Source organism: Panthera tigris, chromosome F2 (assembly GCF_018350195.1).
Source record: "Panthera tigris isolate Pti1 chromosome F2, P.tigris_Pti1_mat1.1, whole genome shotgun sequence".
Classification (NCBI taxonomy): Eukaryota; Metazoa; Chordata; class Mammalia; order Carnivora; family Felidae; genus Panthera; species Panthera tigris.
The window spans coordinates 43,705,757-43,722,122 of record NC_056676.1 but is presented as its reverse complement, the minus strand read 5'-3'; the positions used below and the strand labels follow the sequence as shown (position 1 = coordinate 43,722,122).

At 40.8% G+C, this 16,366-nt stretch overlaps 1 protein-coding gene across 1 annotated transcript in view; it reads right to left on the bottom strand.

Annotated features, from left to right (window-relative positions):
- Positions 1-16,366, bottom strand: part of LAPTM4B (lysosomal protein transmembrane 4 beta) — a 78,314-nt gene that overhangs the window by 43,442 nt on the left and 18,506 nt on the right. The window contains exon 2 of the mRNA XM_042973069.1: positions 3,949-4,060. Coding sequence (XP_042829003.1) covers positions 3,949-4,060 — 112 coding nt within the window. The remainder of the gene's footprint in view (positions 1-3,948; positions 4,061-16,366) is intronic.

Genomic DNA, 16,366 nt, shown 5'->3' with positions numbered 1-16,366 from the left:
TGATTTACACTCCCAGAAACATCCTGGGAGCTCCAATAGTCCCACATCCTGATGGACAGGTGGTATTATCAGTTCTGTTAATGTTGGCCATTTTGGAGGGGTGCAGTGATTCACTGCTGTGCTTGTAACTGGCATTTCCTTTACAACTGATAAAGCAGAGAGTATTTTCATATGCTTATTGGTCATATGGATATCTTCTTTTGTGAAGTACCCGTTTTCCCCTGATTGATTACACTCAGGACATTTATCAAAACGCTCATCCTTTCTCCAGTAAGTGCAGTGGTGTCTTTATCCTAAATCAGATGGCCATATGTGGTAACCATCCATTCTTGATTAGTTTTATGGCCATTTCCTTCCTTAGGTCAGGTGTGTCCATTTGGTAAATAAAACTAAGTTTGACTAGAAAGACCAATCTGCTGCAAAATTAATCAGAAATTAATTTGAATGATCTGTTGTTTGACACTCTGCACAGTCCTGACACTTCCAGTCACAGTTCTTTGCCAATCCACTAAAATTTCACAAATAAAATGAAATGCTACAAAGCCTACTTCTACCCAAAATAAGTTATGAGTGTCTAATATAGTGTGCTACACATACATGCTTTTCAATCATTATCCTTCAGTCCTCTAAATCAATAGATTATAATCATTCTGAAATCATTTTAGACTTATAGGAAAGTTACAAGAACGGTAGAAAGTTCAGGGCTCCTGGGTGGCTTAGTCAGTTAAGCATCCGACTTTGACTCAGGTCATCATCTCACAATCTGTGGGTTCAAGGCCCGCACTGGGTTCTGTGCTAATGGCTCAGAGCCTGGAGCCTGCTTTGGATTCTGTGTCTCCCTCTTTCTCTGCCCCTCCTCTGCTCTCTCTCTCAAAAATAAACAAACTTTAAGAAAAAAAATTTTTTTTAAAAACAAAACAGTAGAGTTCAAATATACCCTTCATCTTGCTTCCCCTAATAGTAACCATTTATGATCAAAAACAGAGTAATGATCAAAACCAGGAAATTGACACTCCTATAATGCTATAATAAACTACAAAACTTAGGTGAATTTCACTTGTTTCCCCTATTACTGTCCTTTTTCTGTTCCAGAATCCCATACTACATTTAGCCGTATCTCCTTTGTTTCCTCTGATCAATGACAGTTCCTTACTCATTCTTAGTAGAGACAATTGAGGGGATGGGCGTGTCACATAAGAAATATACATTCATAAATTATAAATATGTATTATCACTAATACTTTTACATTATATAAAATATATATAAAAATACAAATGTTAAAGGGCCAGATTTTTTTTTTTAAGAGAAATCCTCATGTTTTCTTTCTTTATCCCAGTGGATTCTCCCATATGCCTCATTTTGATTTAAATAATACATCTTCTACCAGATCATTTTAGGAAAATATCATAAGGAAAAGTGAAACATTATTCCTGCTTTGTCTTTCTGGATAAAATCTTCAGATGGCCACCACCATTCCAAAAAGGTATCAACTTAAAATTGCTATATTCCATAATTTTGAAGCACAATTTAAAGCAATTGATTGTACCCATTTCCAGGACTATTTGTGAGTTAAATATACAAAGCCTTGTCAAACGCAGTGAACTTTTACTTACAAACTTATTTTCAAAAGGAGATCAAAACATGTGAAAAGGAAATGTAAGAGGAAAGAAGTTAAAAAAAGATTCACTCAAGTGAATATCCACTCTTCTCTACCTTTTTTTATAACCATGAGATTTAAATGACTGATAGTCCTAAACGTAATTACAAACTCTTCATTCATTTTTTTCAAATATATGAAATATGAGTGAGACCTCAAATGCACTGGAACTAATATCCAGGACATTAGAGAACAATTACTATTTTAAAGTCTTAAGTACCAGCAAGCCTTTGAAGACAGCTAAATTAAGCCTATACGGTCAGAAACTCATTACCCAGCTTAGTCTCGAGCAATTAGAACAAGGCATATACTGTTACTGTTTAATTCAGAGAGAACAATAGCCATATCATTTAACACTTCTTTTTCTAACCTCAATTACCTTAGAAAAGGAAATCCCGCTACTGGCAATGGTAAAAGATCATTTGTTTTTAAATGTCAATCAAACATTGTATTTATAGCTTACATAGTCTTTTAGCTCAGGGGAAGGAAGGCAGAGATATTAATTTAATATTAATGGAACTCATTAGCCTTTCTGGGAGAATCCATAAGAGTAACAGGGTTATTCAAAATAGAGAGAAGGAGCAGGTCTCAGTCTGAGAGGTTCCAAACCCCAAGAGAATATAATGTTCTGACATTTACTGTTGGGGCTCCTACAGGGCTCAATCCAGGACCACTTTACTTTTCTCTTTACTATGTCCTTAACATAAATACCATTTTTAGGCTGATGTCCTCAAATTTGTATCAGCCCAGACATCTGAGTTCTGGGTTATAGGGTCACATAACCAACCACCTTTTTAATCTCTGCACTTTAAGACAGCTCGTGTCTCAACTGTAATATACCTAAATAAGAATGGCTAGTAAAGCAGCAAAATATACTGAGCACTTATTATGGGCCAGACCCCATTCTAAGCATTTTTCATGCACTAATTGATTTAATCACTGCAATGATCCCGTGAGGCAACTATGATCACCACTTTTTCAGAAGGAGGAATGGAAGACACAGAAAGGTAGTAACTAGCCCATGCTAACATTTAATACACTGCACGGTCAGCCTTCTGCTTCAGAGCCTAGACTCTTAATGACCCTGGTGAGTCACTTAAAGCAAAGTCAAGTCCCCTCCCCCAGGTGAGTCACTTAAAGCAAAGTCAAGTCCTCTCCCCCCAGGTGTGTTCTTATCTCCTGACCCCAGACTCTCTCTCACCCCAGTGAAGATCAGCTCTTTTACTCAAGGTGAAAAGCAGGGATCATCTTTGATTCCTCACTTTCCTTCTTCATTCATACCAGCAAGTTCTCTCAATCCTACCTCCAAACCCACCCTCTTCCTCATCCTCAGTACAGTCTGGATCACAGGGAACCGCCCCCACTCCCCTCGCCCCACTGCAAACCAATCTCCTAAATGCACCCTCCACTCAGTGACAAAAGGGATCTCCGTAAAACACACATCAGCACATAACTGCTGAATTACTAAAAACCACTGAAAAGCATTTTTATCACTCTGAGAACAGAACCCACAAGCCTCAACGTCTTCCGAATGTTCCCGGTCTATCCCTAAAACTGCATCTTGAGTCACTGTCTCCCCACCTTACTCATTGTGCCCCAGCATTTTTTTTTTTAATGCATTTAAAGTTCTCCAAAGCCAAAGAGAACTAAATTTGCATGATCTTTTGTTTGGGATTATGCACAGCACTGCCCCTTTCAGTTAGTGTGGACACAGTGTGACTGTAATTATAAAAGATGCCCATGAGCTTAGAACTGGGGTGCCTAGCCTCCTTCTGGCCTATCCCACACCCACATCCCTGTGTATGTTTCTATTTATTGGAGAAAGGCCTAAGTCCACTAAATAATGAGCAACACAGTTTCTGGAATGGAAAATGATCATCTCCTAGAAGACAGGGAAATAAAGAAAGTAATAGAAGATACAGTGAGGTACGCATGACCCTTTTGACCTTGTTTCCTGCCATTTACTCCCCATCCTCTAAAAAAGGCCAAAAGGCCCAGGGTAGAAAGACCAGGACAAAGCATTAATTTAAAAAACGAGAAAGTTAATGTAAAGAAGAAAAAAAAGAAAAAAACAAGAGACTTTATTTAGACTCTTACACCTAGAACAGAGGCAGAGCACATGTAGCACATAAATATTTGTTGATCTGATTTGTAACGATGGAAAGAAAGTGAAGTATCAGTTCAAATGGCCCACGAATCAATATTTGTAATTTAACAGGAAGAACTGGAAGCAGGATTCCCTGCCCTTGAAAGTACCAAAATATCTACAACTGCTATCTGATGTACTTACTGGCATCATCCATGAACTCAAAGTCACCTCCTAGCTCAGAACTTGAAAAGTGATACTGGTCTGGGTCAGCCAGGGCGCTCAACAGAATCAGCAGTACCACAGCGTTGATAATCTGCAATAAGAAAGAAAAAAATTTAAGTGCCCCAAGGATATGGTCCTTATAATAGGAACTTAAACTGACCATATGGAATTCAACTTCAACAGAGGCTCACAATATTGAAACAAACAACAGGTAGCCCCCCTGCGGGAGCAGGCTAACATTCCCAAGCCAGAAGCACCACCAGTCCATAGCCAAGGGCTCATGGCTTGGGCGTAGCAAACGGCCAGATTTCACCCCTTGCCCACCTTGGGGCTGGCATCCTAGAACAGTGAGCAACACACACAATCATACACAGCAGCCCTGATGCCCGGGGTTGGAAAAACACAAACTCTCCAGTTAGTCAAGTGCACCGTGATAAGCAACCACAGGTCTTTCTAGGTGATCAAACATTTTCACAGGGTCAGACGATCTGAGCTTTGAGACCATGTAGGGAACAGAGAGAATGAATGCAAAGTCACAGTGGGAGAGGCATGATGGTTCCTCCTGTTGTAGCTCAGGTGAGCCCCTTTCCACCCCAGGCCCATATCTCTGCCTTCTGGATGCTGCAGAATACATAGCCCTCAGGTACTCCAAACTTAGCTTGTCTAAATGGAAATCACCATCTCCCATCTCTGCTCCTCTTTTTATGTTCTCTATCTTTAAAAACAGCATCACCATTAATAATTAAAGGGGAAAACATTCAGGCACTTTGCTAACTTCTTTATGTGGAGTCTCTCTCTTAAGCTGTCCAATAACCCTAGTGAAATAGGCGCTAAATTATCCCCATGTTATCGATGAGAAAACCGAGGCCTGTGAGTTAAGAACATTACTGAAGATCAGGCAGCTAACAACCTGCAGAAATGAGACCTGAATCCAGGAATTTTAATTCCAAAATGGAATCTCTAAGCCTCCTGTTTATATTTGAAACCTGATTATCTTTGAGCTTACCATCTACATTACCCCCACATCTGACCAACTGGGAAATTCTGACCATTCTACTTGTACATCTGCACTTCCTTTATTCTTCCTGGCCATCCTTGCTGCATGCGACACACGTGTACCAACTGTGGTGGGGCTAGAGGGGCAGGTGTGCTAAGAGCTTGGGTGAGGCTTGAGATGAGACTGGGTTGTTATCTCCTTTTTGTGTGTATTACTCTTGTCCAAATGGGGAGGGAAAAAAATGAACAACCATGAAGATTACATAAAGGAAATTCTTTTACTAACAACAGTAAATAAAAGCATATCCTACTATAAAAGTCGTATTTGGAATACCTATTTACAGAAGAGGTTCAAAGGGAGGGTTAGGTTGTCTGCTCTATAAAAAATCCACTCCAGAATCCATTTTTCTTTCTTTCTTTCTTTCTTTCTTTCTTTCTTTCTTTCTTTCTTTCTTTTCTTTCTTTCTTTTTCTTTCTTTCTTTCCTTACTTATTTTTATTTATTTATGAGAGACAGAGTATGAGCAAGGGAGGGGCTGAGAGAGAGGGAGACTGAATCCACGAAGCAGGCTCCAGTCTCTAAGCTGCCAGCACAGAGCCCGACACGGGGCTCAAACCTGTGAACCATGAGATCATGACCTGAGCCGAAGTTGGATACTTAACCTACTGAGCCACCCAGGTGCCCCCAGAATTCATTTTTCAATGGCAATCCCAAGGTGGTTGTTTTAGGATGATTGTAGGATTTGGAATAATTCTTTTTCTTCCTCTTTGTTCCAAATCATCTCATATGGTCTGATTGTTTTTTTGACAAGCACATGGTTAAAAAAATTTTTAAGGCACAAAAGGGTATATAGTGAAAAGTCACTCTCAGTCCTATTGCTATCCAATTATCCTCCCCACAGTGGTTATTAAAACCACTTATTTCTCTTCAAAGATCCAAGAAACTTCTTAGCACATTTTAAGGAGAGTGTGTTTAGCCAAACTCTATTTGAACAAAGCTTTTCAGAACACATCTAAAGCTTAAAGGAAGGTATGAGTTTGTCCCACAACTGGCATGTGATGTTTGGCAAGGATGTTCCTTGATAAACTGTCAAGTTTTGCTGGCATTTAGTTCCCTCTATACTCTTGTCTTTGAAAAAGGCAGCCCAAAGATTATGGGCTGAAGTAAGATCAGATGAAACAACCTAAGAATGTAGTTTGAAAAAGCAAAGCACCACACGAAGACAGCATAGTCACTGTTACCACAATGGGTCGGTTTTAAGGTTGAAAAGGGAACTCTGAGATTCATGGGCAAAGCTTTAACCTAATGGTAGTGTAGGGAGGGTAAAAGCAGATGATGGCAGAGTGAGAGGCAGTGCAGTGTCTGGTTAAGGTAATGCAGGCCACGTTTAGAGATTCCATGGGGCTTGTGTTAAGAGAGTTTGGATTTTATTCTAAGCATAACAAGAAGCCCATGAAGAATATTAAGAAAGGGAAGACAGTGACCTGGCTGGGGTTCAAATAAGTAAATCATGTAAAACATCTAGAAGGGTGACCGGCATACAATGGCCACTCATGTTAGTTCACTTACCTCTTCGCACCTCCATGGGACCCACATAAAAGCTCCTGGCTAGCATGGAATATTGCCTGGCTGCCAGATCTGAACCAGTGCTACGCCGTGGCTTCCCTGTCCTTATAGTTCCAACGCATCTGTCAATTCTCTGGGTTTTTTTTTTTCTGATTTCAGATTTTATTACAAAATTCATACTAATCAAAACAGTGCAGCACTGGCATAAAACAGACACATGGACCAATGGAACAGAATTGAGAGCCCAGAAAAGACTCATGCATATATGGTCAACTGATGCTTGCCAAGGGAGCTAAGAATACTCAGTGGAGAAAACAACTGTCAGCTCTTAATCAGCTTGTTATTATCCCCATGCCTAGTTTACTTATCACAATACATTTACTAACTGCAGCAACAGGTAGGCACTGTGCTAAGTGCTTAGCAAGGATTCTCCAGGACTCCGAATACAGGGCTAAGTAAGTCATGTGCCCAAATAACACAAAGCATACAGCAGTAAGCATGCCAAGAGTTCAGAGAAAGACTAATGGAAGTTTGGAGAAAGGTATTACTGAAACTTGAGGCTGAGACTGAGGTCATGGGGAGGTACAGCAGAGATGGGAACACTTGGACAGGGGCTGGAAAGATGGGAAGATTTTGGAAACTGAGCGGTGTGGAAAAGAACACGTTCAAGTCTGAGTAGGGCCACTGGGATGGGGCCTGTACTGAATATAGCAAGTAGTTAGATGTGACTGAACACAGCACACGAAGGGTAAGTATAAGGGAATGAGAAGAGAAATGCAGGTTGGGGCCGGATGGTGAAGAGTCCTCAGGGGCAGGACAGGAAGCTGGGGCTTCAAGCTAATAGCTAATGAATAGCTCATAAGCTGGGATGAGACATGATTAGAGCCATGTCATTAGGAAGATCAAGCTGGAAGAGGCAGGGAGGCTAGGCAGGAGGCAGGCTCCGGATCTGGACAGCAGTGCAAAGGTCTGCTGAGGGGAAACCAAGGTTTTCTCCACTTCCCTCTAATTCTCAAGACAGCGCTGAGACTCTGGTCTTACACGTTACTTTCAGAGGTTATGGGACCTTTCCTCAGGTCCTAGAGTGGAAGAGCCATGGTTGGAACCACAAGGCCTTGCCACGTGGAGGCAGCATCATCACTAGAGACAGGAAGTGACTAAATGCAAAGACAAAGGGACACAAACCAGATCGGAGATTTCAAGGCTGGGTGACGGGATGTATCTTGTTATTACCAGAAATAAGAGGGGAGATCACAGAGGGACTAAGATGAGGCTGATTTTAGAGACGTTGAACTGGAAAGAATTTCCAGGATGTCCAAAGAATCACGTTGTTAGCTTGTCCATCTGTCCCTCTCTTTTTATTCTACCTTTGGTGTTCAGGCCTGCCCTCAGTTTTGTTCTGACCGCCTGATGCCTAGTCTTACTGGTGCTCCTGCTCGCTCCGGCTCACGTCATTCCTGACAGCTGAGTTCTGGCTCCTGGTTCGGTGTTCTTCTTGCTCCACAGCAGGCCCTGGGTCCGATTCCTGGCTGTGCCTGCGGCTCCCTGCACACTGTCATCGTCTCCTCTGTACCGCCAGCCCTGTGGCTCTTCTCTCTGTTCCCCAGCCACAGACCACAGTCCTGGGGCCGAATGCCCTGCCAGCTGCCCTAGTTCTTCACGAGACAGTCCAGGGAGAAGGGACACAGATAAAACAAAAATGTGATGGGAAGGTCATTATGACCAGTCACCGTTGTGTTCTTTTCATCACATGGTGAAATTTTCATAACAAAAACGTGTGATGACACATATTTACTGTGTCCTAAAACCTCAACTGCCGACAGGAATGTGGCATGCCGTGGGTGGTATATATAGTGAATAGAGTAGGGTGACAGGGTGATCCGTGAGGACCGAGGTCTGTGCAAAGGGGCCGGGGAAGGACTAGCCATGGTAGTTACTACACAGAATCAGCTGGAAAAGGCCGAATTAAGTCAAAGCCCTAAGAACACCTGATAAGAAAGACTTCCTCTAAGAGAGAAAATGGAAGTTATTCCAATCGTCAGTTCTGACCAAGAATGAAATGTCACCAGAAATGAGAACCAAGAAGATGATAGGACTTTCCAGGAGCAGATGATGCAATGACCACAGCTGAGCTAAATGTAAAAGAAAGAGTGGGCATATTTGTGATCTTGTTCAGCTAATGCTCACCTCCTTTGGACTTCGTCTGTTTTGGTAGGTCATATACAAACTGTTCCCATTCTATTGACAAAGTGTTCCTGGGGTATCACACATTTTTTCCTTGTTCTTGACAATGATTACTTCCATATGTTAATAAACTCAACTTCTGTCCAATTACTTAAGTAGTCAGGCCCTTGTATATTCTCCAGGGATCCAAAGTGCTTCTACCCTTAAATCATTTTTCAGATCCTAAGTGAACAGTGATATGTGTAGTTTGAATCACTGAAAATGTTAAATGTAATTATCAGCTCATTTTTTAAAAGCATCGATAAAAGCACCTTAATTACACGCCAGCCCACTGAGGTAATAATAATTACACAACCGCCAAAAATTTGCACAAAAAGGGGCGCTTGGGTGGCTCCGTCAGTTGAGCGACCGACTTCGGCTCAGGTCATGATCTCACAGCTCATGGGTTTGAGCCCCGCGTCAGGCTCTGTGCTGACAGCTCAGAGCCTGGAGCCTGCTTCGGATTCTGTGTCTCCCTCTCTCTCTGCCCCTCCCCTACTTGTGCTCTATCTATCTCTGTCTCTCAAAAATAAATAAATGTAAAAAATTTTAAAAAAAAATTTGCACAAAAGTGGCGTCCAAAAATGACTGTTGTGCAGATTTATCTATAATGAAAACTTGAAACAGAAGTAGGAGAAGGGCGGGGCACCTGGGTGGCTCCGTGGGTCAAGCGTCCAACTTCAGCTCAGGTCACGATCTCATGATTCATGAGGTCAAGCCCTGCATCGGGCTCCATGCTGACAGCTCGGGGCCTGGAGCCTGCTTTGGATTCTGTGCCTCCCTCTCTCTGCTCCTCCCCTGCTTGCACTCTGTCTCTGTCTCTTTCTGTGTCTCTCAAAAATAAAGAAACATTAAAAAAATTAAAAAATTAAAAAAAGAAATAGGAGAAGGGCTTAATAATATTACTACAAAATAACAGAATCCTAAGGATAAAAACCCGTATTTTGAAAAAAGTTAACAATATGAAATGTTCATAGTATGTTAAATGAAAACTACAGTATAAAAATGTTATATGATTCCAATTCTATTATTTATATGTGTGATATGTTCACAAGTATAAATCACAGACCAAGAACGCAAAAGTGTACAATGTAACTTACACACAAACCAGGCAGTAGGTTTGTAGATGACGTGTACCTTTAATTTTCATTCTACTTTTTTTCATATTTTCCAGACTGTCTAACATCAGCATATACTGCTTTTAGAGTTAGAGACAATTATTTAAAACTTCAAAAATATTTTTAATATAAACTATGTTACAAAATATTATTATTGAACTTGCTTCTCTAAAAAACAGTTAATGAAAGAAACTGACCAATGACAAGTAAATCTGGCTGGGCATTCAAGTCAAATCTTGGAAATAGGTATTTTGGAGGAGAAATGTCATAGTGAAATAACAATAAATAAGGAATCTACCACTTCCAATAATGGTGAACCAGGTAATACAAACCAATGTCCCTCTGAGGACAACTAGGAAATCTGAACAAAATACCCACGTATGTGAGAAGGCATGGCAGCTAATAAGGCAATGAGAATTACTGGTCCAAAATCCAGGAAAAGGCAGAAATACCCCAGGGGCATTTGTCGATTCTGGAAAAGACGGATAAGAGCTAAGAGCTGAAGCAGCACCCCTGACAGCCTTGCTGCGCCAGGGCATCAAGAGGCTGCCGGGTGGGGGTGGGGGTGGGGGCAGATTCCCCAGGGCTTTGCCCTAAGACCCTGCAGGGTCACCACTGGAGGAAGGTACACCAGAAGACGAGCCTTTAGAGGGACACAGCCCAGCTTTGCAGCATCTGAGTCTTGAAACTGGATAAAGGCAATCCCCAGTTGCTAGACCCCTAATAAAAGCTATTAAAATCCTGGAGGAGAAAGAGATCATCCTATGCCTTGAATTATTTTTTTAATTTTTCAAATGCAATGTCCAGAATACAGCAAACAGGAAAGACAAAACTCTCAGAATAGAAACCAGAAAATCCAATAAAATACCCACTTGTTTTACTAAAACAAACAACAGACAACAGAAACATAATAGAAGTTAATGAGCATGTGCTTTAAAGTGAACTATGATGAGACACCTGGTTGGTTCAGTCGGTTAAGCATCTGACCTCAGCTCAGGTCATGATCTCACAGTTTGTGGGTTTGAGCCCCGCATGGGGCTCTGTGCTGACAGCTCAGAGCCTGGAGCCCGCTTCAGATTCTGTCTCTCTCTCCCTCTGCCCCTCCCCTGCTTGCACTCTGTGTGTCTGTCTCTCAAAAATAAATAAACTTTTAAAAAAATTTGTTTTAAATAAAAAGAACTATGCTAGGGGTGCCTGGGTGGCTCAGTCGGTTAAGTGTCCAACTGACTCAGGCTCAAGTCATGATCTCATGGTTCATGAGTTCAAGCCCTGCATGGGGCTCTGCACTCACTGTGCAGAGCCTGCTTGGGGTTCTCTCTCTCTCTCCCTCTCTTTCTGCCCCTCCCCAGCTCGTGCTCACTTTGTCTTTCAAAATAAATAAACTTTTTTAAAAAAAATCAAAAAAATAAAAGTATCTTTTAAATAAATAAATAAATAAATAAATAAATAAAGTGACTATGCTTATGAAAATCAAGGAGATAAAGAAACACAAGGAGAATTTTGGCAGAGAACTAGCATAAAAAGAAGCATATGACAGAGTTGAAAAGAATACAGGGGCTCTAGAGTGAGAAACTACAGTAGCCAAATCAAGAACACAGTGGATGAGTTTCATCCATTAGACAAAGTGCAAGAAAACTAATGAGTTGCTAAGACAGAAGAAAACGTTCAGATGGTTGGCTTTAATTTAAAAAAAAAAAAAAAAGAAGAAGAAGCCAGAAGACAATAGAGTTCCAACTTCAAAATGCTGGGGAGGAAATGCCAACCTACAGTTTTATATCAAGAAAAAAAATCCTTCAAGAATAAAAATGAAACAAAGAGACTCTTGGACAAAACGGAGGGAATTTGTCACCAGCAGCTCAGCAGTAAAGAAGCACTGAAGGGTATTCTTTGGGCAAAAGAAAAATGATGCCAGGTAAAAGGCTGAAGAGGTACAAAGAAACAAGAATAACAGAAATGATAATTATGTTGGCAACTGTGAATATCGATAACATAACAATAATAATGACTGCAAAATGTAAATAGATTCAAAATAGACAATACCATGTAAGTCAAGAGCAGATCATTGGATCTTAAATCCTTGCATTGCCCAGGAAAAGAATGAAAGTACCAGTTAATGGGAGATTTTAAAGAGTCCAGGATGTTATGTTGTAATCTGTAGGGCAACCTTTAAGAGAATAGTCAGACTCGAGTGGTAGGTAGACACATGACTGCTTGTTCGGTAATAACCAAGCTGTTTATATTTTGTGCATTTCCCATATGTGTGCAATATTCACAGTAAAAATGGTTAAAAATAATTTAAAAAATAAATATAAATTATAATCAGATATGTGGTTTTCACATGGTTGGCTAACTTTTTTCAACTTTTTTTTTTTTTTTTAAAGCAATCTCTATGCCCAATGCGGGGCTCAAACTCAGGACTCCAAGATCAAGCATCACATGCTCTACCAACTGAGCCAACCAGGTGCCTTTAGATGGCTAACTTTTATATTCCCACATTTGAAAAAAAAAAAAAATTAAGCTAATAATGGCAGCTGTGCCTTTCACTTGGGTCCAACATCAATGGGCAAATCAAAATGAAATGAAAGTTTAAACTTTTTACTTGAAATATTTTTAAATCAAATTTTAGAACTCTGATCCAAATGTGCTTCCTTATTCAATTCAAATAAGCCCCTGTCTAGAAGGTCCTGTTCTGATATTGAAATACGTTTCTGACATTTGCTATTTCAATTCAAACAATTGTGGTAAATATATTTTGGGAAAAAAACTGGATTTATTGTAAAATCCTATTTGCCTAAGAAATTTTGTAAATGAGTCCACCTATTATGTTCCCAACATTCTTCTTGAAACTAGGTTATACAACGACGAATAACACACGGTCCTAGCCCCGAAGATTAGTATTTCAGTGGGGCAAACACGTCAACAGCCAAGTAAAATGCAGAATGCTAGAACATTCACTAAGCAATTCATTCAATTGTTCAGAAGTTCAGAAATTACCTATGAGGCAACAAACATATGCCAAGCACTATGCTAAGCATCACATCCATATTACAGCAAACACCACAAGGTAGCTTATTATCTAGTGGGGAAGACAGTCAAACAAACCGGATGTTCGTTCAGAGTGAAAAAGAATTCTGCCGTACTAGTGGTTCAGGGAGAAGCTGAAAGACTTTGCAGGGAGGGGCGCCTGGGTGGCGCAGTCGGTTAAGCGTCCGACTTCAGCCAGGTCACGATCTCGCGGTCCGTGAGTTCGAGCCCCGTATCAGGCTCTGGGCTGATGGCTCAGAGCCTGGAGCCTGTTTCCGATTCTGTGTCTCCCTCTCTCTCTGCCCCTCCCCCGTTCATGCTCTGTCTCTCTCTGTCCCAAAAATAAATAAAAAACATTGAAAAAAAATTTAAAAAAAAAGACTTTGCAGGGAGATGACACTGTTAACACCACAGAGAGTAACAGACTTCTGGAAATCTTGAGAGACAAAAGATTACAGCACAAATAATTTTAGGGTATCAGACTCAATGACTAAGAATTAAGTATTAACAGACAGTCCCAGGAAACAAACACATAAAAATGAGCCACTCTTCTCAGCCCTTTGTGTTGAATTAATATTCTAGGCTAATGTTTTAAACTCCCGAAGCTATAAACCAAGGGACTACGTCCAGGTTACACACAGTGAGGGAAAAAGGCTCAGCAGTGAAATCAAAGTTGTACCTTTCATGAGTGCCACGTTTCAATAGGCAAATTTTTTATTTTTTATTTTTTAAAACTTTTTTAACGTTTATTTATTTTTGAGACAGAGAGAGACAGAGCATGAACAGGGGAGGAGCAGAGAGAGAGGGAGACACAGAATCTGAAACAGGCTCCAGGCTCTGAGCTGTCAGCACAGAGCCCGACGCGGGGCTCGAACTCACGGACCGTGAGATCATGACCCGAGCTGAAGTCGGACGCTTAACCGACCGAGCTACCCAGGCACCCCTAGGCAAATTTTTTTAATGTAGAAATGTTTTCCCCAAATTCAGTGAGACCCTCCTGATTCACCTTGTAGCCCACAGTGCCGTCACGTTAACCTGTCCTCCTCAAGAAACCACCACCACCAGTCCCATTTTATACCACTGGAGCAGTCTTGCCTCCCCTGTGAAGAGTGACTATTATTGCATACTGCAAATGAGCACACTCAGACTGCACAGGAAACCCCACACAAGGTCACGTAGTGCTCAGCTGAGACTCAATCACTGATCCTTTGATCACAAATGTCATATATGCTCTTTTTGGGGCACCTGGGTGGCTCAGTTGGTTGAGCATCTGACTCCTGGTTTCAGCTCAGGTCATGATCCCATGGAACTGAGCCCCACATCAGGCTCTGCATTGACAGCGTGGAGCCTGCTTGGGATGGATTCTCTCCCTCCCTCTCTCTCTCTCTCTCTCTCTCTCTGCCCCTCCCCATGCACTTTCTCTCTCAAAATAAATAAATAAACATTTTTTTTAAATGCCACACATGCTAGTAAACAGGTTCCTCTCAAGAAGCCACCACACCCAGTTCACAGATCCCACAAACTCTGCTAACCAATCCCCTAGCACTTGTTCGGAATTCTTTTCAAGGGAGTGTTCCAGATAGCCACTCTCACTGTGACTGGAGCAAGCAAAATGAAGCCGATCTGCCACCCCAGCAGAAGCATTCCCATTTCTCCCAATGGACTTGGCTGGGTTCTGATTTTCACCCTCAGGCTGAAGCACCATTATATGCTCTCACAAATATAGAGCCCATGTAATTAATGAGAAAGCTGTCTGGACAGTGGCAGAGGATGGTCGCCTAGAGGAAGCCAGCTAGGGGAATGCTGTCCAAAGAGCCTCTGGGAGAGTTGAGAGTGAGGGGTGTGGATGGGGAGGACAAGCATGTTCCCTTTTATGTCTTAAAGAATATTCTGGGTCTCTGAACATGAAAAGACAGGCCTAGCCTGCAGCCTAGTTTAGAATGGGCTATGGAGATCTAAACTCCATGCATAAGAAAAGTATCACATGCTACAGGGTTAGAAGACTGGCATTTGGAAAAGACCAGAGAAAATATAAAGTGCAAAAATGGCTAAATTATCATTTTTATACAGCAAGCATGATCTTTTGGTGTTCTGATACGCTGCTCTCTTCATTAGGTCTATTAGTCCCTACCTGTAGCCATCCTATTCCAACAAGGAGGATTACCATAAGATATGCTTTGAAAGACAGTTTGAAGTGATTATTTTACTCTGTTTAGTTTTAATATATATAAGAATACTTTGTTCCTGTAGCTATTCCTCACGCAGAAGTGAAACTGATGAAACAGAATCTTTACTAATGAAAGAGTCAATAACAGATTTAACCGCTAGAATACAAATTTTGTATCCAGTTCAAGAACAGTGTTGTTATATTTTCCTTTATCGTTAAAATTTTCTAACAAAATAGCAATACATTCAAAACATCCCCAAACAAAACCAAGTATCAGGAATTAAAGACAAGGGCACCTGGGTGACTCAGTCGGTTAAGTGTCTGACTTCAGCTCAGGTCATGATCTTACAGTTTGTGAGTTCGAGCCCTGCATCGGACTCTGTGCTGACAGCTCAGAGCTTGGAGCCTGCTTCAGATTCTGTGTCTCCCTCTCTCTCTGCCCCTCCCCCACTCATGCTTTGTCACTTGCTCTCTCTCTCTCTCAAAAATAAACAAATTAAAAAAAATTTTTTTAAGAAATTAAAGACAAAAAACATATATACCTTCACAATTGAAACACAGCTTGGAAATCTAGAACAGGAGCTGCGAAAGTATAACCTGAAAGCTAATTTTTAAACAGTCTTGTCAAATTAAAATCAAATGCATGACATAACCTAACTATCTCTTAGATAATAAATGTTTTCTTGGGGCACCTGGGTGGCTCAGTCAGCTGAAGCATCTGACTTTGGCTCATGTCATGATCTTGTGGTTCATGAGTTCGAGTCCCGTGTCAGGCTCTGTGCTGACAGCTCAGAGCCTGAAGCCTGCTTCAGATTCTTTGTCTCCCTCTCTCTCTGCCCCTCGCCTGCTCACACTCTGTCTCTCTCTCTCTCAAAAATAAATAAACCTTAAAAAAAATTTTTTTTAAAGAAATGTTTTCTTCTCTGAGTAAGGTAAGAAATAATGCTGAATTGTTTATATATGGAAAGGAGAAAGATTATAGTGTATGTCATAAATATTCATTACTATGAATCTAGGCAAGAGAACATTCTTGAAGGTGACGTCAATATCTGATAGTTACTTTTAGTTATAAAAGAGTATCAGATTACTTTGAAAGTAGATAGCCTCTGAAGATCATAATCCCTACCTATATTCTCAAAGTGAACAAATGAAAAGATTATCTAGTAAATTATTAACTACCTGTTACTAACGTAAATACATAAATATCTTTAAGATTCCATTCTTATTTACATACTTTAGAATATGTACTAAGATTATCTGAGAAATTCCCATTTAATTTCTAAACTGCTAGTAAGGAAAAAAA